The 25,430-nt window shown below is 42.0% G+C and overlaps 1 protein-coding gene across 1 annotated transcript in view; it reads left to right on the plus strand.

Moving 5' to 3' along the window:
* The window catches only part of LOC139443474 (kinesin-like protein KIF16B), a 57,254-nt gene that overhangs the window by 18,758 nt on the left and 13,066 nt on the right, over window positions 1-25,430 (plus strand). The window contains exons 8-25 of the mRNA XM_071224457.1: window positions 480-549; window positions 2,160-2,232; window positions 2,532-2,599; window positions 3,627-3,727; window positions 4,011-4,133; window positions 5,591-5,763; window positions 6,442-6,495; window positions 7,039-7,098; window positions 9,922-10,044; window positions 10,787-10,853; window positions 12,802-12,939; window positions 13,844-13,929; window positions 15,689-15,810; window positions 18,976-19,029; window positions 19,745-19,901; window positions 20,221-20,325; window positions 20,606-20,767; window positions 21,902-22,719. Coding sequence (XP_071080558.1) covers window positions 480-549; window positions 2,160-2,232; window positions 2,532-2,599; window positions 3,627-3,727; window positions 4,011-4,133; window positions 5,591-5,763; window positions 6,442-6,495; window positions 7,039-7,098; window positions 9,922-10,044; window positions 10,787-10,853; window positions 12,802-12,939; window positions 13,844-13,929; window positions 15,689-15,810; window positions 18,976-19,029; window positions 19,745-19,901; window positions 20,221-20,325; window positions 20,606-20,767; window positions 21,902-22,719 — 2,554 coding nt within the window. The remainder of the gene's footprint in view (window positions 1-479; window positions 550-2,159; window positions 2,233-2,531; window positions 2,600-3,626; window positions 3,728-4,010; window positions 4,134-5,590; window positions 5,764-6,441; window positions 6,496-7,038; window positions 7,099-9,921; window positions 10,045-10,786; window positions 10,854-12,801; window positions 12,940-13,843; window positions 13,930-15,688; window positions 15,811-18,975; window positions 19,030-19,744; window positions 19,902-20,220; window positions 20,326-20,605; window positions 20,768-21,901; window positions 22,720-25,430) is intronic.

The raw sequence follows: 25,430 nt of genomic DNA on the forward strand, positions 1-25,430 counted from the left end.
CAGATAGGTCCCTAGCAACCTGTGCTGGTTGTAAGAGTCGACCCTGTGGGACTTCTGGGTTAGATAGGTCCCCAGCAACTTAAGCTGGTTGAAAGAGGTGTCTCCATGGGAACTCAGGTCAGATAGGTCCCCAGCAACCTGTGCTGGTTGTATGAGGTGTCTCCATGCGAACTCCGGGTCAGATAGGTCCCCAGCAGCCTATGTTGGTTGTAAGAGGTGTATCCATGGGAACTCAGGTCAGATAGGTCCCCAGCAACCTGTACTGGTTTTAAGAGGTGCCTTGATGTATTTGTGGCCAGGCTCGATGACTTGGATGTATCATCATACCCATATAGCCTGGATCAGTGATCACAATATCAAATAATGGATTGTCTTGTCCAGACTTGATTATTTACTGGCTGCTGTCAACATAGCTGGAATATTGCTGAGAATGATGACAAACAACTTCCATACTGACATTCATTTATCTACTATTTCAGACCTGTCCAAACACATAGTGAAGAAGTATGGTGATATCCACCGCCTGATGAGTAAAGGCAACATTAACAGGTGAGATAAGTACACTTTTCATGTGAGGCCATTATTATCCCCCATGAAGTGGGGTGGGGTATATAGGAACGGAGTTCGTCTTTCTGTTTGTCCGTCTGCTTCACAAAGGGACAAATTTTCTCAAAAAACTATTTTAAGTCAGATAAGTGAAAGTTTACATGATGATGTTACTGTTATGACCTCAAATGAGTTGGAAAATTGGTGTTGTAAATTCATTGTTTTATGGTTATGGCCCTTCCTAGATGTTATTTCACTTTTTGCATACAGCGTGAAATGGGAACAAGTTTTCTCAGAAACTATTGACGTTACATGAATGAAAGTTAACATGCTAATCTGAGAGATATTTGTCAAGATTGAGTTCAAAAATGGGTCCTGTAATATATTATTTACAGAGTTATGGCCCTTGATCCATGTTGTTTTTTTTAACTTGATGCATAGTGTCTGCAATAGGGACAAGTTTTCTCAGAATCTACTTAAGTTAGCTTATCTAAGAGATACCTTTTAAGACCCAGTTATTTTGTCCAGAGAAGGGCCTTTTGTGTGTATTTATTTCACATTTAATCATTTTATTCTGATGACATAAAGCTGCCCAAGTGCCTAGCTCTTCTTAAGGCTTTATGGGACTATTTCTTATAGTTTATGCTCGCTACTTAATGAACAAACATGGCTGTGGATAGTGAAAACGCTGTTTTCTTTCTTTCTTTTTCATTCGATCCTCAATCCACCAGCCCTATTTTCTTTTTCGTTATACATGCAAAATTACATGAAGACACTCCCATGGTGTTAATTGATCCCGATCTGAATCATGCATACGATGGATCACACCACCAAATGGTGAGATTCAAGCAATCAGGCTAAGGTAAAACATGTGTTGTTTAAGGTATTATAATTTTTACTTATCCTAACTAATACTCTATGGCGCCCACCCATCCATCCCCGCTTCCGGTATATGTGTTTCGGTCATAAGGGTGAGTGACATGAGAGAGTGGTCATGTGCTTCCAGCGTGGCTGTGTGGTTTAGGGATGTGTTCGGGTGAGATATTTTTCTCTGTTCTCGGGAACACAGTACAGGAGTTTCCACTACCTTTTAGGAATGAGATGAGATAAGCAATTAGTATGAGTTAGGATAAGTATAAATGATGTATTTAGCCTAAAAAATATATATTTGTTTGTTTAACACCACACTATATTCCAGCTGTATGATGACAGCCTGGAAATAATTGAGTCTGGACAAGGCAAACCAGTGATTGATATTATGAGCAAAGTCCCTTGCCTCTTACGACAAGCGTAGTTTGCCAGGGAACAATTCTACCTCAGATTCAAAGGGGTAGATCTTCCCCATAAAATCTTATATTTGACCACCATTGCCACTTCTTACTTGCTTGTCGTAAGAGGCGACTAACGGGATCGGGTGGTTGGTGCATGTCATCGTATCCCAATTGCGTAGATCGATAGTAACAATGTCAATCACTGGATTGTCTGGTCCAGACATGATTATTTGGCAGACCGCTGTCATATAGATGGAATATTGCCAAGTGCGGCGTTGTTCAACAAACAAACAAACTTCTAATGTGTAGGATATTGACAAGATGTACCTTGTGTTCTTTCAGAACCACTGCTTCAACCAATATGAATGACGTCAGTAGTCGATCTCATGCCATCTTTACTATAGTCTTTACACAGGTAAGTTGATGGATAGATTACCATTATTTGCAGTGCCATCTCAAAGAGATTCTATTACTCTGCATATTTCATTTGTACATACAAGTGTTTTACTTTGATGAGTTAGGTTTCCATTATTAAACATTTGCTTAGTAGCAAAATACCATATTGGAAAGGGATCTTGGATAGTAATTATATTATAAATGAAGACCTTTTTACTTTGTGAAAGATGTCTCCGTTTTTTTAATGGAAATTGTACTTTGTATCAGAATTTAAGATTTTCAGGCATTTGTTGATGTATTTTTTTGTATATCTTTCAGGCTCGTTTTGTGGATGAAATGCCTATGGAAATGCATAGTAAGATTCATCTGGTGGACTTGGCTGGCAGGTGAGTAAGTGGGGAGTTGGGATTTACAGAGGGGGAGGGGTTGGGATGGATGAGGGCTGCACAAGGGTCTACAGGTACAGATGAGCGTGGTGGGAGGAAATAGAAGTGCCTAAGGTAGGGCTGGGACGAGTCCAAATTTACCCCATGGATACCCGGCCCCCTATTACCCGACTCTACCCACGACCGCCTGTCTTGTCTCAAAAGTTTGATACAAATGTCCAGTTTAGAACTGTTTCACTGGAGTGCTGGCAAAAACTATTTAGATGCATAAATTACATTGAAATTGATTGAAGCTTTATCTTTACTCAAACATATAAAAGTTGGGAGGAATGTGTCCATAGTCAGAAAGGAACATTAGTAACCATGGAGTTTTACTGTCATTAAACAATAAAAAACATGACTAACCACATGGCTTCCTAGTCCAGTGGGTGTCTGGGTCCTAATCCACACCCACACGAACCGAGTACCCAGGTTACCTATCCCAGCCCCAGGGGTTCTGAAGGGATAACAACTGTCTCTTTCAAATTCACTTTAGTGGTATGTGTAAATGTAGAGGACAATTCGCTTTATTTCTTTCCATGCACCTGAATAATGATAGTATCTAGTAGACCAAAACTTGAAATTTCTACTCACTGAAAGATGTCTTGAACATTTTAAGCAGATAGCTTTGGGTAAGAGGAGTGCAAACAATTTTATTGATTGCATAAATAGAATAAGAAAAATATACTTGATTATATAAAAATCTGTTAAAGTCATGAATCCTGTTACAAGTGTTAGTTATGGCTTTGATAACTATAGGCAATCTCATTTTAGTTAAGTTGTTTAGATGAAACATATTTTTCTCTTCATGTTAATGATGACTGGGTAGAAGTATCAGGAGTGGCAGCTGATCAGGGGACACAACTCTTCCAGTCTTCCAGAATTGACTCTCTCTAAGTTCTGTTGAAAACACACGTTATCTTCCCTTTATATGTCTGATGAGAAGCTATAGCAGACATTGCATGACATGGGCGTTTTCTGTCTGCAGTGAGAGGGCGGATGCATCCGGTGCTACAGGTCAGAGGCTGAAGGAAGGTGCCAGCATCAACAAGTCTCTCGTCACCCTCGGCAACGTCATCTCTGTACTAGGTGAGCCAGATAGGCGTATACTCAGACTGTCTTTTTTCTGCTATATAAAATGAGAAAATAAAGACTTAAAAGGCTGAATTTTTGTAATTTATATTTTTCTTTAAAAAATATGGAATTGAAAGAAATATAGCAACTCAGTAAGCAAAACTATTTTAAAATATCTGTATATTTCCAGGGAAAATATTGATGGGGAATGTATATTTCTAGGGAGTGTTAATAGTGTAACTAGTGTATCGGAGTAGAGCTGGGATTTCCCTCACAAACTTGTCTGTGTGTTTAACAGCTGAGATGTCGGAGAAGACCAGCAAGAGCAAAATGCCGACTTTCATCCCATACCGAGACTCAGTTCTCACCTGGCTGCTGAAGGACAGCCTGGGAGGCAACGCCAAGACCATCATGATAGCCAGTAAGTACAGGACGTGCACTAGATGGTACTTAGACCATGCCACTCCTGCAGTAAGTGATACTTAGACCATGCCCAGCCTGCAGTAGGTGATACTTAGACCATGTACAGCCTGCAGTCGGTGATACTTAGACCATGTACAGCCTAAAGGTGATACTTAGACCATGTACAGCCTGAAGGAGGTGATACTTAGACCATGTACAGCCTGCAGTAGGTGATACTTAGACCATGTCCATCCTGCAGTAGGTGATACTTAGACCATGTACAGCCTGAAGGTGATACTTAGACCATGCCCATCCTGCAGTAGGTGATACTTAGACCATGTACAGCCTGCAGTAGGTGATACTTAGACCATGTACAGCCTGAAGGTGATACTTAGACCATGCCCATCCTGTGGTAGGTGATACTTAGACCATGTACAGCCTGCAGTAAGTGATACTTAGACCATGCCCATCCTGCAGTAGGTGATACTTAGACCATGCCCATCCTGCAGTAGGTGATACTTAGACCATGCCCTTCCTGCAGTATGTGATACTTAGGCCATGTACAGCCTGAAGGAGGTGATACTTAGACCATGTACAGCCTGAAGGAGGTGATACTTAGACCATGCCCATCCTGCAGTAGTTGATACTTAGACCATGCCCAGCCTGCAGTCGGTGATACTTACACCATGTACAGCCTGGAGGAGGTGATACTTAGACCATGCCCATCCTGCAATAGGGGATACTTAGGCCATGTACAGCCTGAAGGAGGTGATACTTAGACCATGCCCATCCTGCAGTAGGTGATACTTAGACTATGTACAGCCTGCAGTCGGTGATACTTAGACCATGTACAGCCTGAAGGTGATACTTAGACCATGTACAGCCTGAAGGAGGTGATACTTAGACCATGTACAGCCTGCAGTAGGTGATACTTAGACCGTGCCCATCCTGCAGTAGGTGATACTTAGACCATGCCGAACCTGCAGTAGGTGATACTTAGACCATGCCCAGCCTGAAGTAGGTGATACTTAGACCATGCCCATCATGCAATAGGTGATACTTAGACCGTGCCCATCCTGCAGTAGGTGATACTTAGACCATGCCGAACCTGCAGTAGGTGATACTTAGACCATGCCCAGCTTGCAGTAGGTGATACTTAGACCATGCCCATCCTGCAGTAGGTGATACTTAGATATGCATCATGGGATATTTTGTGATTCCATTTCAAGTGGCGAGGACTATCGACCATTGTACCCATCATAAGTCTTACCCTTCAGTCAATGTGAGGATTCAGGAATTAACATGGAGATTAGGTGCACATAATGTTAACAGTACTGATGAAGGCGTTAATTCTTATAACCACAGGTAAGCCCTTGATTATTTACAGGCTGCTTGAATGTTGCTGACTACAGCATAAATCAAGATGCAAATCTCCTGTGTCCTTTCAAGACTAAAAACCTGTTCTGTCTGTTACAGCTATATCACCTGCAGATGTTAATTATGGAGAAACACTGAGTACTCTCCGGTATGCAAATCGGGCCAAGGACATCATCAATCGTCCAACAATTAATGAGGATCCAAATGTGAAATTGATTCGAGAACTGCGAGAAGAAATTGCACGTTTAGAAGGACTTATTGGAGGGGATGTGGTGAGACGCAATTTCATCTTCTTGTTGATCGATGTAACTGGAACATGTAGAAGATTAGGTTATACAATAACTTTATTATGAAATATTTTCAGTGTAACCTTGATTTTAAGGTTAAGTTTCCAGTGAGCTGAATGCCAAATTCTAGATGAATAAATAAATACATAGCTGTTCCTAGTCTGTCTTACAGACCCTGATTCAAATATATATCAAATACAGCCCATGCAAGTGTATAATGTTTGGCAAATCTAGATTACTGCAGTATCTGAAAATGAAGAGAGTCACTGGGCTCCCTTTTATTATATTTTTATCAAGATAACTGAACAACTGTTTTTTCTGTACGATATGATCATTTCAGAGACTAGATGTTAGTCTAAGCTGTTCCCAGAAGTAGTTGTCTGGAAAGCAAGGTTGCAGAACAATTAGGGTCAAGACTAAGCTTTTATATGTAGTAGGAAACACTTGACTTAAAAATACAAGTTTCACATATTCAAATCAGATTATTAAGACTTGGGTAAGTATCAGAAAGATGACATGAAAATGTTTTGAAGTGTTTATGCCTATGATGATGTTAACAGAGTGACACACACCAACTGCCCCATGTAGACCCAAGCTACTACATTGTACCCTTTGTTAGCAGCTAGGTTTTACAGCATGTTGAACAATATTTTCTGTTTTCAGAATGGGATAGCTTCTCCAAAAGTGCAAGAAAAACTTCATGAGAATGAGGCTAGGGTAAGTAATGTTCTGATCCTTTGTACTGTAAGGCAGAAAAATAATAGTCTTGGTTCTCTGGCACTACACGCATCATCCTAAAGTCTGCCGCACATTTGTTTTTATTTCAATTTTCAAAAAAATATAAAAATCCTAATACTTAAAAACAATCAATCCGATATGGCACACAGTTACTTCCCTGTACATGCACACTGCTTTACTGTGCATCTCGTGTTATGATCATGACAGCAAAAGGAGTTTGTATGCTTGTTTATGTAGGGAGGCCCTTTCCCAGGTTCATGGTACTCAACTGTTTATTTGGTAACATACTATTTGAACAAGCAAAAAAAAAAACAAAACAAAAAATGCCCGCCCTTCACTATGTTTTCAAAAGTATTGCCTGAGATCCAATTTTGATGAATAACAGCTGTAAGAGCAGACTTGGTGTAAGTGCAGACTTGGTGTAAGTGCAGACTTGGTGTAAGTGCAGACTTGGTGTAAGTGCAGACATAGTGTAAGTGCAGACATAGTGTAAGTGCAGACTTGGTTTGTTTGTGTTTCCAGATCAAGATCCTCACACAGGAGTGGGCCGGGAAGTGGAAGGAGGCTGCCAGCATCCTGCAGGTAACTCCCATCTCTAACTCCCACCACTGACTCCCATCACAGACTCCCATCACTGACTCCCATCTCTGACTCCCATCACTGACTCCCATCACTGACTCCCATCTCTAACTCCCATCACTGACTCCCATCACTGACTCCCATCACTAACTCCCATCACTAACTCCCATCACAGACTCCCATCACTGACTCCCATCACAGACTCCCATCTCTGACTCCCACCACTGACTCCCATCACTGACTCCCATCACAGACTCCCATCACAGACTCCCATCACTGACTCCCATCTCTGACTCCCATCACTGACTCCCATCACTGACTCCCATCTCTAACTCCCACCACTGACTCCCATCACAGACTCCCATCACTAACTCCCATCACTAACTCCCATCACAGACTCCCATCACTGACTCCCATCTCTGACTCCCATCACTGACTCCCACCACTAACTCCCATCTCTGACTCCCACCACTGACTCCCACCACTGACTCCCATCACAGACTCCAATCACTGACTCCCATCACAGACTCCCATCACTGACTCCCATCACTGACTCCCATCACTAACTCCCATCACTGACTCCCACCACTAACTCCCATCTCTGACTCCCAGCACAGACTCCCATCTCTGACTCCCATCACTAACTCCCATCACTGACTCCCACCACTAACTCCCATCTCTGACTCCCACCACTGACTCCCATCTCTGACTCCCATCACAGACTCCCATCACTGACTCCCACCACTAACTCCCATCACAGACTCCCACCACTAACTCCCACCACTAACTCCCATCACAGACTCCCATCACTGACTCCCATCACTAACTCCCATCACTGACTCCCACCACTAACACCCATCTCTGACTCCCAGCACAGACTCCCATCTCTGACTCCCATCACTAACTCCCATCACTGACTCCCACCACTAACTCCCATCTCTGACTCCCACCACTGACTCCCATCTCTGACTCCCATCACAGACTCCCATCACTGACTCCCACCACTAACTCCCATCACAGACTCCCACCACTAACTCCCATCTCTGACTCCCACCACTGACTCCCATCACAGACTCCCATCACTAACTCCCACCACTAACTCCCATCTCTGACTCCCATCACTGACTCCCACCACTAACTCCCATCTCTGACTCCCACCACTGACTCCCATCACAGACTCCCATCACTGACTCCCATCACAGACTCCCATCACTGACTCCCATCACAGACTCCCAGCACAGACTCCCATCACTAACTCCCATCACTGACTCCCATCACTAACTCCCATCTCTAACTCCCACCACTGACTCCCATCACTGACTCCCATCACAGACTCCCATCACTGACTCCCATCACAGACTCCCATCACTGACTCCCACCACTGACTCCCACCACTGACTCCCACCACAGACTCCCATCACAGACTCCCATCACTGACTCCCATCACAGACTCCCATCACTAACTCCCATCACAGACTCCCATCACTAACTCCCACCACAGACTCCCACCACTAACTCCCATCTCTGACTCCCACCACAGACTCCCACCACAGACTCCCATCACTGACTCCCACCACTGACTCCCATCTCTGACTCCCACCACTAACTCCCATCACAGACTCCCATCACAGACTCCCATCACTGACTCCCATCACAGACTCCCATCACTGACTCCCACCACTGACTCCCACCACTGACTCCCACCACAGACTCCCATCACAGACTCCCATCACTGACTCCCATCACAGACTCCCATCACTAACTCCCATCACAGACTCCCATCACTGACTCCCATCACAGACTCCCATCACTGACTCCCATCACAGACTCCCACCACTGACTCCCATCACAGACTCCCACCACTGACTCCCACCACTGACTCCCACCACTGACTCCCATCACAGACTCCCATCACTGACTCCCATCACAGACTCCCATCACAGACTCCCACCACTGACTCCCACCACTGACTCCCATCACTAACTCCCACCACAGACTCCCATCACTGACTCCCATCACAGACTCCCATCACTAACTCCCATCACTAACTCCCACCACAGACTCCCATCACTGACTCCCATCACAGACTCCCATCACTGACTCCCATCACAGACTCCCATCACTAACTCCCATCTCTGACTCCCATCACTGACTCCCATCACTGACTCCCATCACAGACTCCCACCACTGACTCCCACCACTGACTCCCATCACAGACTCCCATCACTGACTCCCATCACTAACTCCCATCACAGACTCCCATCACCAAGATGCTCTTCATCAGGATTTCAGGGCCTGTTCTCCCAAGCGATCTTATTACCTGAGTGTCGTAAGGCTATGTTAAAGTATGGGAGTTATGATCATCTAAGTGCTAAGATCCTTTGTGTCATATCCCATCAATATGCTACTCAACTTTTGATAGGGATAATCAGATGTCATTCTATTTAAATATATACTTTATATATAATGAGAATAATTGTTGTGTATCATGGAAGGACACAAATATCCCTATCCACTGTAGAGTAGCATATGTTAAATGCTAATATTATAGACCATCAACTGCTGCTTTATGTGGCTCACACTCCATTGTTTTCATCATGAGATAGAGTCGTAATATTGCTATCTGCAACATAACAGAATAGTCATTTGCTACTTCAATTCTTAATTTGTACATTGTCTAGTATCTGCAACTAGATTTCTGTGGTAAGAATGGGAGGACTTTGAGTAGGGTAGAGACTGGTGTCTTGGTGATAGATGGGGATATATTGTGTCTGTGAGAGTCACTGAGATAGCCCATGACTACAATACTGACCTTGTATTGAACAGGAGCAGAAGACGCTGGCGCTGAGGAAGGAAGGGCTTGGCGTGGTCCTGGACTCAACACTGCCACATCTCATTAGGTTTGAGGATGACATTCTCAGCACTGGCATCATGCTGTACCACCTCAAGGTAGCCATGTTGGATGAACTTGCTCCCAACCACCCACTCATGTTCTGTTCAGCCTAAGTTATGTAGTTAGGTTATCTCCTTGTGATAGGTATTATTGCATATATTTGGTACAGATCTTTTGTCAAATATTGTAGGCAGTTAAGCTACCACATTTAGCTGTGCAAAGCTACCTCCCTTGACCCTGCCTACAAGGTTATGTATAATGTGTGTGTGTGTATACTAGTCTGGACTCAAGTCGGTTTTATAGTGCTGCTCCACTGAGATACCATGCCACAGTTTAATGTGGATACTCCAGTCACACAGTCCAACCAGTCCTTGTTTATTCCCTCAATACTGAGCGCCAGACAGGGAAACAACAAGTACCTACTTTTAATGTCTTTTGGTATGACTCAGCCGGGGATCCATGCTTGCTGCAAAAGGCCACTATGCTTGTCGTAAGAGGCGACCTACGGGATCGGGTGGTCAGGCTCGCTGACTTGGTTGATGTGTGTCCTCGTATCCCAATTGCGTGGATTGATTCGCATGATGTCAATCACTAGATTGTCTGGTCCAGAAGACTGCCATCATATAGCTGAAATATTGCTGATTGTGGCGTTAAACAACAAACAAACAAACTACTTTCCTTCCACATTTAGCAGACATGTTTTGATATTATTGAAAAACTAAAGCTGTGTAAGAATGATCTCACTCCCCCTAGGAATTGGCCCTCCAGTGGTTATACAGATGGTGTTTTGTGTTCCAGGAAGGGGTGACTACTATCGGCGCCGATGAAGCAGGGGCTGCTGTCAATGGCCCGCGTCCTGATATTGGTGTGTGCAAACTTACACTTCTACGTTCTCTTGATAATCATACCTTGTTATGTTGCATAGGGAGGGGTCTCTCTGGCCTCCAGTTGATAAACTCACTGTGTGGTTTGCTTGTAAGAGGGTCCTGATGGGTGGGTCCCATAAGCAGTAAGCAGTAAAATTTAGGTTACTTTTTCATTAAGCAGTAATTTTTCTTCTTTTTCAATAAAATCGTCGTGAAAAATTCCTAAATCAGCCATGGCAGGACATTGGACTTTTAGTTCTGCTTTTGATTCATCCTGACAGTTGATATTTTTAATACCTGGTAAAATCTTAAGCCTGCTTTCTGTGGCGAAGCATTTTGGTCTTGAAGACAGACTGTTTTTGACCATTTTAATCATTTTACGATAAGCAGTAAATTTTTTATTTATGTTAAGCAGTTATTTTTTGGTATTTTAAGATAAGCATTTACGATTAAAAAAGATGACCTTTATGTTTACGATAGTGTTTGAAGGGTGTTTTACGTTAAGCGTTAAAACCCATCACGAACCCTCTTGTAACCAAGCAGTACAATGGGAAACATATTGACTCCCTTGACAGGACTTGGAGTGGTGAAATGTAAATTGGTCTAAAATGACAAAATTAATACTGGGAAACGTCATCTATTGAGTTCGAATGCATTGTTTATTTCCAGTGTCATCAACATAAGAAAGACTTCTGGCTGTTTTGGGTTATGTTTGTTTATTTCTTTGCACATTGTATTATGAATATAATGAAGAGAGATAATGGATGTCACCGTCTTTATTATGAGGAACACAATAGTATTTTTTTCATAATAATAACAAAAATTGTTTTATTCATAAATATTTGTCCCTCGGTGTACCTCCTCACAATGTAAATATTCAGACTTGCTCGCTGGCATAGGCAGTTGATTGTGTGCCATTGTACCTTGGCATCATGGAACATTGATCCTACTGTTAGACACTGGTTTTCCTGGCTCAGATTTTATATTTGCAGGCACCCATTATATACTGTAAATCCTGAAATTGATGTCTCCCAAAATTATTGTAAGCTTTTCCCTAGCCAAATATGAATTATGAAATCAAAAGATAAAATCATTGTTTCCGTCCTTTCGCAAAAATTGACGTGACAATCAACTCCAATATGTCCAGATAATAATGTATCATTTTATTAATGCCAGTAAGGGACACTCGCGTTTTCATATCAATTTCATTCTCACAATTTCATGATTTACAGTAGTTTGAATATTGTTAACTGCAGAAGACTCAATGAATAGTAAATATCTGATATTGTGGTGCATGTTCAGCGTGTGTTAAATATCATCACAGACATGTGATGCATTTGTGTCAACACCAGAAGAGTATAAAAGGGCTCTAGTGCATACTTAACAATAGTGTACAAATTGATGCAGGGATGGTACCAGGTGACCTTTATCTGCTTCAGATAACTCTTGTATAACAACTTAAGCAACAATTCTACTGTAGATAAAAGGTGTCAAACAAAATATTGACACAGATATGTAGATAAAAATGAAACTGTTCATTCAAGACTCCATGGTTGCGCTAATCCTACTGATAAATTCCATAGTTAGAGGTCATTGTCCTCTGACAAGGCTGCATCTGAGGAGGAGACTAGATTGCCTTGAACTCATTGAAATGTTGGCCCAAGAAATGCAGCAAGTGAAGTGAAGGAATCTGTTTGGAAAGTATCTCACCAGGTCAGTCCGGACAAAAGGTGTTACTAAACTAGTAAGAAGTAAGAGTAAGAAAAGGTCCAAATTTGACTGCAGGCATTAGCCTGAAAGAAAAATTCTTCAGCTTGCCTGTGTAACATGTTTACAAGGAACACAAAGAGGCCTACCTGCCTGCATGTGTATTTCTTCGACATAGTTGCCAGTGAGCCTGTTAATTTTTGTCAGTTGTATAATAATTTACATCTTTTGTTTCCACAGCTCTGTCTGGTCCTGAAGTTGAGCGTGAACACTGTGAGATTCGATACTATGACAATGACGTGTTTCTCCACCCTCTAGAAGATGCCTTGTGTATGGTCAATGGCTACCCTGTCAATGAACCAGTCAAACTTACTCAAGGTAGGACCTGCATCTCTGGAATAAAATTAGAATGTTGACCGGAGACATTTTTGGAATAAGGCACTATCTGACTGATATCTAATTTGTGAAATGAGTTCAGTTGAAACAACATGGAAATCAGTTGTGACATACCAAGAACAGAGTTTGTTGTAGGTTTGTGTACAATGTTTCAAATCCTTTTCAATATTAGTTTAACTGATTCTGGATGGTTACAAATGTTTTGTATTTTCCTGATAGCACACGTTAAGAAAAAGCAATTAACATCACTTGAAATTTTAAAATCTTAATCCTCAAATGGTATCCTCATTAGGATATGATGGGAAATGGTCATATTAAATAATGTATAGTTTTCATCAATGATTGAATATTTGCAATAAGCAATCAGTATTGAATATATAATTATTTTTTCTCTCCACAATCAATTATGAACACTGACCATCAATCATTGCATCAATACAGGTCACCTTGTCAATGATCAACTGTAACTGATCATAGGAACGTCCATCTTCCCAAGGCAAGGGAGTTAACTGACTTTAAAAGTCCACTTTCCACCCTTGCTGAACTAGGCTTGTATTATGGAGTTATATTTTGGCTGGACTAACAAGTCTATGCATAGTCCACTCAAAAGCACATAACAAAATCGAAATCCGGTTTGTCGTGCAGATTTTCAGTAGATTGCAGGATTTGCAAAGCATGTGCACTGCCATCTTAGCGTCAACAGATATTTTCAAAGTCTCTTCATGTTTTTAAAATAGGTGCTCACGGTTCAACCCTAGAAATTCCAGCCTAGTTCGGCAAGGGTGATTACTGGACTTTTATAGTCACTTAACTCCCTTGCCCCGGGAAGATGAGGAACGTCAATGTCAAATGTATAAACATAAAACTGAGTTATCTCCCCCTGCAGGTGCTGTGATTGTTCTTGGAAGGACTAACATGTTTCGCTTCAACCATCCAGAAGAAGCAGCTAAGATGAAACAAGAACTCAGCAAGGTAAAAATAAATTGAAAATAGAAAAAGCTGCAACTGCTCCTGGCCCATTTAAAATGACCTGGGGATGAATGTGTGCCCAGTGCACCATGCTTGTCAGAGATGACTTCAGTGAATGTCAGTAACAGTGAATGTCCCTGTCGTCTGGAAGGTGTTTGTACTCACTGTGAGGAGGTGTGTACCCCAGACCATGATCGTTGGTTTGAAATCCCAGATTCACCCTGAATATGTCAGAACTATACCTGTGCTTGTGGTTTCACAAAAGACCTGCAACACTGTAGGATTTCCTCTCACATCCGACTGTCACGCCATGATATGACTGAAATACTGTGCAAAGTGGAGATAAACTCACTCACTCACTCACTCACTCACTCACTCACTCACTCAACCACTCAACCACTCAACCACTCAATCACTCAATCACTCACTCACTCTATAGATGATAGATCTATGGTAGGACTCAAGGAAATAATCTGTTCATGGAAATACTGAGAGGAAACAATTTCCTCGGAGGTTTGAGAAAAAGAAGGAAATATTTTTTTCCATGGACAGTCTGGATATTCTAAAAAAAGTTTTGGCTCTGCATTTCAGAAAAAAAACCTTGTGTGTTGTGAAGCACAGCCTGAGGATCTTTTGTTTCAAACAAAAACCTAGACAAAAGTTTTGTTGTATTTCACTCTCAGCAGAATCTGTTGATGTTTCTATATCCATACTTTCCAAAAATATTCAAGAAATTCTCCACATTTGTGTAAAACTTCACAGCATTTGATGAGTTGAGTATCACTGGTAGAAAAAGTAGGTAGTCTGTATTCTGTATTTAGCCCCAATCTTGACAGAGTACTGTTAGTGTATTCTCTGCAAACTGCTGCATTGTCCGTCTGCTCCACTCCGTGTTTGCACACCATCCTAATGTTGACAATTTCAGATGGGGTTTGAGCAGAGGGGCTGCACACATCACGATGTGGTCCAGCCAGGTTAATTACCTCGGACACTCATCACGACCTGTACGACTTTATAAATCCAATGTATCCCTGAATAAAATTGTATCAGGAAGAGTGTGGAAAGAGCTTGGAAGGTTCACCGTTTCCAGAGCTGCTATGTTGGATGTGTGCTATGTATGTTAGGTGTGGGGACAGAATTTAAATGTCCACTTTGTGTTGGTACATTCCAAGCCTAGCAAACAGGGACAGGATTAGCAGTGGACCGCTGTGCAGGTCAAGTCAATATTGAACGATGATCTGTGATAATGAAATTACCAGGCATCCTAATCATGACTGGGGGGACGTCAGGCCAACAATGGCCATCACAGTGTTTCTCAAACTCCCTTTATAAACTAGAGTGTCTCACGACTACTGTGTAGGTTTGGCTGTCTTGATCATGTTGAATAGACTCTGTGTTGGTTTTATCCATTATGTTCATTCCCTCACATGTCTATTGTTAATTATCCGTTTTCTTTGTCTTTGGGGTTTGCCTTTGTTGTACTTGAACAACATGCCAAGCCGATGCTTCTTTTTTTCTCTCTGTTGCATTTATTTATAATGTTATGATATATGTTTGGGTTACTTTTCTTACACTGTTAACACTTAATTCTGTCAATAAGGTAAACAATATGTTTATGCTATTACCATGCGATGGGATGTATTTTGTTTTCACCATGAAGGATACTTTGTTTGATGAGAAATCGGACCTTGTGCAATCTTGGCGTGACCTGTGGACATTCATTTGTAAACACAATATTTACTGTCATGGCCTTCCGTTTCAGTCTACCTCAAATCTGAATCTTTCGACAAACTCCCTCCTGAGTCACTCTCGTACATCTCTGCTGAGCCACTCCATGACAGATCTGTATCGGTCAACAGACAGCCTCTCTCCGCAGAGCTCAGGGTGAGTGGGGACTGGGGGTGGGGCGGGCGGTGGAAGGGGGTGGGGGTTAGGGAGAGATTGTTTGATTTCAGGCAGCTGTGACTTTGTCTAATGCATGTTTAAAGCAAATAGCAAGTTCTTCCTTGCGAATGTTTACTGGCCTACTGACAGCCTCTCTTCACAGAGCTCAGGGTGAGTGTGGGGGGTGGGGCTGGCAGTGAAAAGGGGTGGGGGGTAGGGAGAGATTTTTGATTTCAGGCAGCTGTGACTTTGTCTAGTGTGTATTTATAGCAAGTTCTTCTATGCCAATGTGTACTGGTCTACTCACAGCCTCTCTCCACAGAGCTCAGGGTGAGTGTGGGGGGTGGGGCAGGCAGTGAAAGGGAGTGGGACAGGCAGTGAAAGGGGCTGGGGGGTAGGGAGAGATTGTTTGATTTCAGGCAAATGTGACTTAGTCTAGTGGGTATTTATAGCTAGTTCTTCCATGCCAATGTGTACTGGTCTACTCACAGCCTCTCTCCACAGAGCTCAGGGTGAGTATGAGGGTGGGACAGGCAGTGAAAGGGGCTCGGGGGTAGGGAGAGATTGTTTGATTTCAGGCAACTGTGACTTAGTCTAGTGGGTATTTACAGCAAAAAGCAAGTTCTTCCATGCCAGTAAGCACCGGTCTGTGTGTTGTATGCTTTCACTTAGGAGTGGACATTTCTGCTTAGCTGCTTAATGATGGGCCTGTACCTAGTGTTGTCAGAAATCATTGGAAATACTTTTCACCAAGTATCTTATGACTATCTCTGACCGCCTGTGGTCTAGTGGTAGAGTATCCGCCCAGAGAGGTAGTTCCAGGGTTTGGTTTGATTCTCAGCTGCGTCATACCAAAAGACGTTAAAAGATGGTACTTGTTGTTACTTGTCTTGCACTCGGCATTAAGCGGCTAAAACAAGGACTGGTCGACTGTGACACACAACACACACACACACACACACACACACACACACACACACACACACACACACACACGCACATCAGTCATTAATCAATAATCTGAACACAAAATGTGCTGTTACATGAAGCATGACAATTTTATCGCTAAAGAGCCCCTTGGTATTGTGCAAAATTGTCTCAAGTAGTGCCTACATAAGACAATATAATGAACATGTTCAGTCTGAAGCAGCAAAGAAAGGTTTACCAGTTATTTCCACAAAGCTCCGGCTAGGCCTGCTACGTGTGAAGACCATTGCATGAAGGTCAGACCAACTAGATGAGCGTTTTGTTGTTGGTCATCATTGACTCCTAGCCTGTTGTGATTCCCTTTGTATAGATCTCAAACCTAACCATCTTAGATAGTTAATGATTACATATTGTCCCTACTGAGGTAGTTGTCCATAATTAAGTGTTGTCATTACTTGTTCTGAGATTTCTTACAGTTTGGTCATATAATGGTTGGATAATTTACATGTGTCTTAGTTGAATTTTAGCTCACCTCAGCATCATCAATGTCAGATGATGTCATGGGCCTTTGGTCGTCAATCCAGTATGCAATGTTACCATGCCCACTATACTTATGACAATGTTCATGTTAAAGAAATCCAACTGTATGTCTGTTGGTCTGGGGTTTTGTACCTGAGATTACCTGGCTTTGTGGGGCATGGATGGCACAGTCGTCTAAGGCATCGCAATTCACAGAGTTGTGATACTTGGACACGCCAGTAACTTGTTCGCCCCGATAATGTTTCTAGGTTTGTCAGCACCTTGTGGTAAAGTGGTAAAGTGGTAAACATCTGAGACCTGCATCACTTCGGGCTTTCGGCCCACATTAAGCTGACACGGCGTGATATAACTGGAATACTGTTTAAAGCGGTGTTAAACCCAACTCACTCACTCACTCATTGTGGGTTTCACAAAAGTGGTAAACATCTGAGACCTGCATCACTTCGGGCTTTTGACCTACATCAAGCTGACATGGCGTGATATAACTGGAATACTGTAAAAAGCAGCGTTAAACCCAACTCACTCACTCACTCATTGTGGGTTTCACAAAAGTGTTAAACATCTGAGACCTGCATCACTTCGGGCTTTCCTCCCACATCAAGCTGACACAGCGTGATATAATTGGAATTCTGTTAAAAGCAGCGTTAACCCAACTCACTCACTCACTCATTGTGGGTTTCACCAAAGTGTTAAACATCTGAGACCTGCATCACTTCGGGCTTTCCTCCCACCTCAAGCTGACACGGCGTGATATAACTGGAATACTGTTAAAAGCAGCGTTAACCCAACTCACTCACTCACTCATTGTGGGTTTCACCAAAGTGTTAAACATCTGAGACCTGCATCACTTCGGGCTTTCCTCCCACATCAAGCTGGCACCGCGTGATATAACTGGCATACTGTTAAAAGCAGTGTTAACCCCAACTCACTCATCTGGATTTGTAGCTTGCCCCCATTATGCATGTAACATTCAGATTGTGTTCACCATGAATATCATCTGACCTTTCCTCGGATGGTATTGTAGCATCCTTGACTTTCTCTCTGCCATGCCATGTCATGCTTTTCTGTCATGTCAGTCAGTATGTGGTATGTAACGAAACCCAGCTTCATTACTTTTGTGCTACTTCTTTACGCAAATGCACAATTGTTTGACGTGGATGAGCACTTGAAGAGGAAACACATTTCAGTAACATGTTTTGTTTTTAAATCATTTCAAAATCAATATCCATACAGATAATACTCATTTTTAACTTGTTTTGGGAATATCTTGATTCTATACCCCTGTTTGAATTCAAAGGATTTTAACCCATATCTCATACATACCATCAGGAGCTGCAAAAAAGTGTATTGGGTGTCAACAATGGCTGCTGAATACTTTGTTGGCCATTTAGTGTGTCATCAAACACTTAATGCTGGTTTAGCATTCAGATGTTTACGACTTTGGTGAAAACCACGGGTATGGTGCTGACAAACCTTGAAACATAACCAGGGCGAACCGGGATTCAAAGCCACAATCATAGGATTCTGGCACGCCTAAATGACGCAACTCTGCACAGTGGCGCCTTAGACAACTGGGCCACCCATGCCCCCTGATGATTTATTTGTTGTAAGTTTATTAGCCTAGATTTAATATTTGCTCCCCGGCATGTGAGTATTGTGTGCACACTAACTGCATGTGTCTGCATGTCTCTGTTCCAGTTGGGAGCTTGAGCATGTCCACAGAGAGGAGCTTGAGAAGCTGGATCAGAAGAGGTGAGCAGACGCAACGTCAGTACACATACAGAGTGGTCCTTCTAGGAACCTTATGCTAGAGAGAGGTTCCTTTTGGAGTTCCTGTGGGAATTCTGGAACAGAATAGGTCCAAAGCATGACACGTTTGTCAGTTAGAATATGTTTAAAATAAACAGAGGCCAACAATCCATCCAAAAAAAGCTTCAAAGATGTATTTTGCTTTGTTGGTATCTGACAGTGCGAAAACATCAAAATTAGAGGCGATGACATGATGGATACACAAATCACCAACATTGCGATTAGTTATAATTTGAACAATGATCTTTCTTTTGCATTACCATGTGTGGTAGTTGTGTGGAAGACTGGGTGACATGCCCCTTACTTGTCGTAAAAAGCAAACTAATGAAGATTTGTTGGTTACAAGGTGTGACCTTCATGACCAGGGCCCACTTGCACAAAACAATCTGATCGCTAAGATGATCGTAACTCCCATACTTTAACATAGGCTTACAATAGTCGTAGCGCTAAGATCGCTTAGTGCAAGTGCGCCCTGGGGCCTGTTCCACAAACTGATCTTAGCATTTTGACTGTCATAAGTCGGTGTACAAGTAGGAGCGTTATAATTGTCTTATCGCTAAAATCCCACTGTGGAACATGATCCAGATTTGCATCTCCCTTGAACTGCGACAATTGATATAAATGAGAATAGTATTAAGGAGTTGTAACTTGTATTCAGACAGGAGATTGAGGAACTGGAGGAGAGATATCGTGGCATGGAGGAGGACCGGATGATACGTCAGATTGAGCTAGAGCAGGAGCTGTCAGAGAAACAGGAGTGTCTGGAGGAGATGAGGGAGAGTCTGCAACAGCTGCAGCACATGCTCGGGACAGAGGTCAGTATGGTAGGGTCGGAGGTCACTCTAGACTTTGGGATCAGTTCACACTATGTACAAGAGTCTGATGTCAGTGTTGTGTCACTGTATGAAGGGGTCAAATGTCAATACACACAATGGTGTCAGGTGCTGGCACAGAAGGAAATAACACTGTCATTAGATGCTCCGATGCTGTTAACCAAGATTGAATGTCGGAATGTATTTGTTGTGTATGAGGGAAACAAATAGGTTCAAAGGGTCTGTTCAAAACTAGAACAATTGATCTTGTAGAATCTGTATGTTGTATGATCCCTGCTGTATGAGGAAGTGTGTGCTGCAGGATGAAGCTGAGCGGCCGGACTACGAGGGCATGCTGCAGAAGCTGGATGAGCGGGAACAACAGCAGCTGACGTCTGCTCGCAGGATGAAGGCAGAGCTGGAGGAGGTGAGTCAACTAGGTCATCACTGTTACAGCTTGTCGTTTGAAGCTATTAGTCAGTCCCATAGTTACCAGGAACTACTGGTTGTTGGTCAAGCCTACATATCCCCAATGGTGATCCTTGGCTGGTCAGCACCAAGTTTTAGGTTTCCAAAAGGTGATAAACTTCTGTAACTCTATTTCTTTCGACTTAAGCTGATACATATATATGTGTGATGTAACTGCAATACTGTTCAAAGCAGAATCAAACCCAACTCACTCACTCAATCTGTTGTCTGTCTCCCAGGAGATTGTGGAGCTGCAAAAGCACCAGGAGGAAATCAAGGCAGAGTGTGATGCTATGTTGGACAAGCTTGAAACGATGGAGCAGGAGAAGAGGGAGCTCATCTCAAACCTGGAGGAAGAGATACGCCGGAGGAAGGATTCGCTATATGCTGAGAAAACAAAGGTCAGGAAGAGGGCATTGTGTGACAATAAAACATTGATATGTTTTTTTTATGAGATTTACTGAAACACTTTGAAAACACATTTTCAATTTTTTGTTATATTTCACAAAATGGCCACAACCACCCTTCACTAAAAAGTTTTGCAGTACAAGAGGAAATAATATAAGACTTTGTGGTAAGAATTACACAATGTGATCTGAAATTTGAAATAAAAAATTATTATCCAGGGTATTACATTTCCATTTTATTTTGATAAATACCATGACCCCATTCTCTACTATAGCCACATGAGATTTTTTGATCAGCAACACCTGCAAAATAAGCCGTCCAATCAAATTACTCTCACATGTGAGTGAAATTGTTTGCATGAATTCAGCTTGTCTATCTATTTGTGAGTCGTGTAGGACTTTGGCATGAACATGGTGGTCCAAGTGTGACATGTGGCAACAACACATAACTTTATTTGTGATTCTTGATTCAATTTCCTTGTTTGAAATGTAATTTAGTGATTGACTAAGGAAAGAATGACATAGACTCTCCAAAATTTAAATTTTATTTCTTAACAGAATTGAAATATCAGTTAAGTCTGGTGTGAATGCTACATTTGAAAGATTTAAGCATTCTTGCATCACATGTGACTTGTGCATTCTATGAACATCCGTTTCAATTTCAATGCATTTAGGATGCATTATTTTGCATCCAGTGTAACCCTGTATGATAGAAGTGTTGGAGGTGGTGACCTTCAACTTAAGGCTATTGTGGCACATGGGTCCAGGGTGTTCGTCATGATAGAATGGAGAAAAGAAACACACAAACTTATATGATGGCCCTATTAATGACAAGACAGTATGGATGATCAACATTTTTGTTATTGTTGTGACATTGTGATGTAGATGCTAAAACTATTACTAGCAAGGGATGAATGTTCAAAGTGAGCAACCAAGCATGTTTATTTAGATGGCTTAAATCATTTGATTACAATAAATGGACTTAACGGCTTGAGAATGTTTTTAGAATCTACACAGATATGTAGCTACAATTGTAATGAAGAAGTTGATTATCGACACTATCTTGTCATTGGTAGTCATGATCCACCTTCTATAAGCCACTCAAAACTCATGTTGTATCTTGTTCAGGGATTGAAGTCCATCGAACAGGAGAAAGAACTGATTCAAGTGGCTCAGAGACAGTTAGAAGAAGAAAAAGACAGGTTGTTGTCGAAAGACGAAAGTTTAAAAAAGAAATTTAATGAACTTAGTGAGAAAGAGAAATCATTAAATGTGAGACTTGCTAAACTTGACCAGGAGAAGAAGGAGAGATGGAAACATCTCCTCGATGAGGTGGCAGAGGAGAACAAAAAGATCGAGGAGGCGTGGTCAGATCTGAAGGAACATGAGGTCCAGTTGGAGGAAGCTCTACGGAAAGCTGTCTGTGATAAAGACGAGGATGAGCGACACTTGGTGGAGTGTGAGCAGCGCCATCTGGATTCGGCCCACGAGTTGCTGCGGGAAGAGGAAGAGAAGGTGGCGGCGAGGGAGCAAGATTTGATAGAGCTGGTGGAACGAGAGATGGACGAGTGGGAGAGAGAGAAGGCAGAAGGAAGTGGTCAAATACAACAAGAAAAACACAATCTGTTGGCGTCTGCTAGGACAGAAAAAATGGATAAGCTTGAGAAGGACATTGAGAATAGGACGGATGCAATAGATTCTCATGCTGCACGAATTGTGGATGAGGAAGAGACTGTGCTAAGACTGGAGAAGCAGTTAAATGGGAAACTGTGTGATGTGCGCAGGGAGAAAGAGGCAATTCAGGCAGAGAAGCAGCAGACGTCCAAAATGGCTGACGTTCAGTTGGAGCAGAAGAATAAATATATTGAGGAAATTGATTCAAAGATGACAGAGATAGATGATGAATGTGAGGCTGAGCTGGGGAGGATCAAGAAGGAGAGGAACAGGTAAGTCTGACATTGTCAGTTCTTATTGAGGTCTTTCTTGTCTCATTGTATAGTCATAAATGTGCCCCATAGGGAATCTGGGTAAGAACCGGTCCAACGTAAAGGGTTGGGACGAGTCTAAATTTACTACCCCAATACCCAACCCCCTAGTACCTGACCCTACCTGTTGTAGGTCTCAAGAGATGGGTACAAAATGTCTGATTGAGAATTGGGACCGGAGACCTGGCAAAAGGTATTTAGATATATGTATCACTGGTCTGGTCTTGCATACACTGAAGCTGATTGAAGCTTTATCTTTATTCAAAAATTTAGAAGGCATGCGTGCATTAACAGAAATAAATGTGAACATTAGTGACTTGTATTGTGACCATGGAGTTATAGATAGATTTTGTCAATAAACAATGTCACATGAGTAACCACGGGTCCGGGTAGTCCTGTGGGTATCTGGGTCCTACTCAGCAGCCACCCGACGTGAGTACCCTAGTTACCCTTTCCAGCACTACCACAGTATCTCATGCATGTCCAGTCACACTAATGAGGATTGGGTGGTCACAATGTGTGACCTTGCTGATTGTGTTTCATTGTTCCTGGACCGTGTGGATTGTCCCCGGACCATGTGGATTGTTCCCGGACCATGTGGATTGTTCCCGGACCATGTGGATTGTTCCCGGACCGTGTGGATTGTTCCCGGACTGTGTGGATCATTGCTTAGACTGTCTGCCACATAAATGCATGACCGAGACTCTTTATTTACTGATTAATGTGATATTGCTGGATTTGTGACAACTGCGTTGTGAACAACATTCATTATTCATCACAGCTATTTGTTTGTGCATTTAGTGTTTTCATCAAGGCCAGGTGGACGTTTGGCTTAGAGGCAATTCACAGCAGGTTAAACTTTCACAGCAGGTTAAACTTTCACTGTGACAATTATTCAAACATGGCGTAAGTATGCTTGGCGTAAGAGGCGACTAACGGGATCAGGTGGACAGGCTTGCTGACTTGGTTGATGCATGTCATCGTATCCCAATTGTGTGAATCTATGCTCATGATGTCAATCACTGGATTGTCTGGCCCAGGCTTGATTATTTACCGATGGCCATCATATAGCTGGAATATTGCTGAGTGCAGCGTTAAACAACAAACAAACCTCTGAAGCCACTGTAGGCTGTAATGATTTGTACTGCCAAAACAAAGATAAAAGTATGTCACCACAATTTATTTTATGCAACAGAAGAGCACATTCATTTGGTAATTTGTTCTTTAATAATTTTGTAGCTATCATGAAGATTGCAAGTTTCAGAGTGAGTAAGCAATTTGTGATCCAGTAATTGCACTTCCATGCTCAAATAGATTGAAATAATGTTCATAAATGATTAAACAACTTGCAAACTTTGACATGCCCCTGTAAAGCAAGTGTTAATCAAAATGATCCATCTCTAGTATTAGCTATAGGATAATAACCTGAAGCAGGAATGCCGTGAAGTGGAACCCATTGTATGTTATTGCAGCTAAGTGCTGAAATCATAACACTATGGGGTGTTTCTAGCATTGTGTGGCCATGCCCCGAGACATGTAGTGTATATCAAAGGTGTGATGGTGCCTGAGGCCTCTACCTGGTTGTGATGGTTAAGTTGTCCCCTTGGCCATCTACATTTTCAATTAAGCCCGATATACATACAAGTCTGTCTCCGGACGGCCTGTGTCTAGTGTCTTTCTTTTGGACAGTAGTGAGATAGACGAATCAGTTTGGTGAGACTGAGAGCCGATAAACTGAAATTGCAACCAAGTCTGCCCTGTTGAAGAAATTATATCTGGCAATATCCTGTTTAGTAGGCAGGTGTCAGATTTAGAATGTTCATGAACTAGTTGCCTGAAAGTAGTCATGTGTTATAGCAGCTCAGAAATATTTCCCATATGTTTTGTAAAATTGTATTAGTTGTAGCCAGGCCAACTAGAGTTGAGAAAAAGTGCTAATCCAAGATAAAAATTCATTATTTTTAGCAGTTCAGTATTTCTAAGAGTATAACAAAAGTACATGTGCAAATGATAATGTAAGTCATCAGTCACAAGGGAAATGGTACAAAACTCAACCATGGCATTTACTAGTATTGTTGTGATAGTTACAAAATGTGTTTCAGATTCTGTTCTGACAATTTGTGATGCTGATTGATTATCAAAGGATATGTTACAAAACTGCATATATAGTCACGTGAAGTTCTCCATAAATTGTGTCCACTTTGTCATCCATCAACTTCTTCTAAGTAATACCTATCAAACAATTCAAAGGATATGTTGGATTAAAAATAACATGACATTTGATTATCAAATCATAACATGTATTATGAAATGATATCACACAATATCAAATGGCATCACAGTAAATTATGAGGCAATATCACAATTGATGTTGTGTCTCTGAGAAGCCGTAGGAAATACCCTGCCACACACCCTACTCATGGATACCTTGTGTATCACCATTGTGGGTTATGATAGTGAGTCTTCCTCCATGTTAATGAGTATTACAGATTAATGAAGAGTGACCAAGGTAAATATTTATATGGAGCATTATAATGTATTAATGGTTGGTCAAGCAGAAAAGAAATGTATCCCTTGTTTAGCTTCCGAGCTGTGACTCAGTGTGTTTATGTAGATTAGCACTCAGTTGGGTGAATATGTCAAGTGTCAAAGGCAGGTGTTGGATGAGGATT

The sequence above is a fragment of the Haliotis cracherodii genome, unplaced genomic scaffold (assembly GCF_022045235.1).
Source record: "Haliotis cracherodii isolate W230 unplaced genomic scaffold, xgHalCrac1.p SCAF_5, whole genome shotgun sequence".
Lineage (NCBI taxonomy): Eukaryota > Metazoa > Mollusca > Gastropoda > Lepetellida > Haliotidae > Haliotis > Haliotis cracherodii.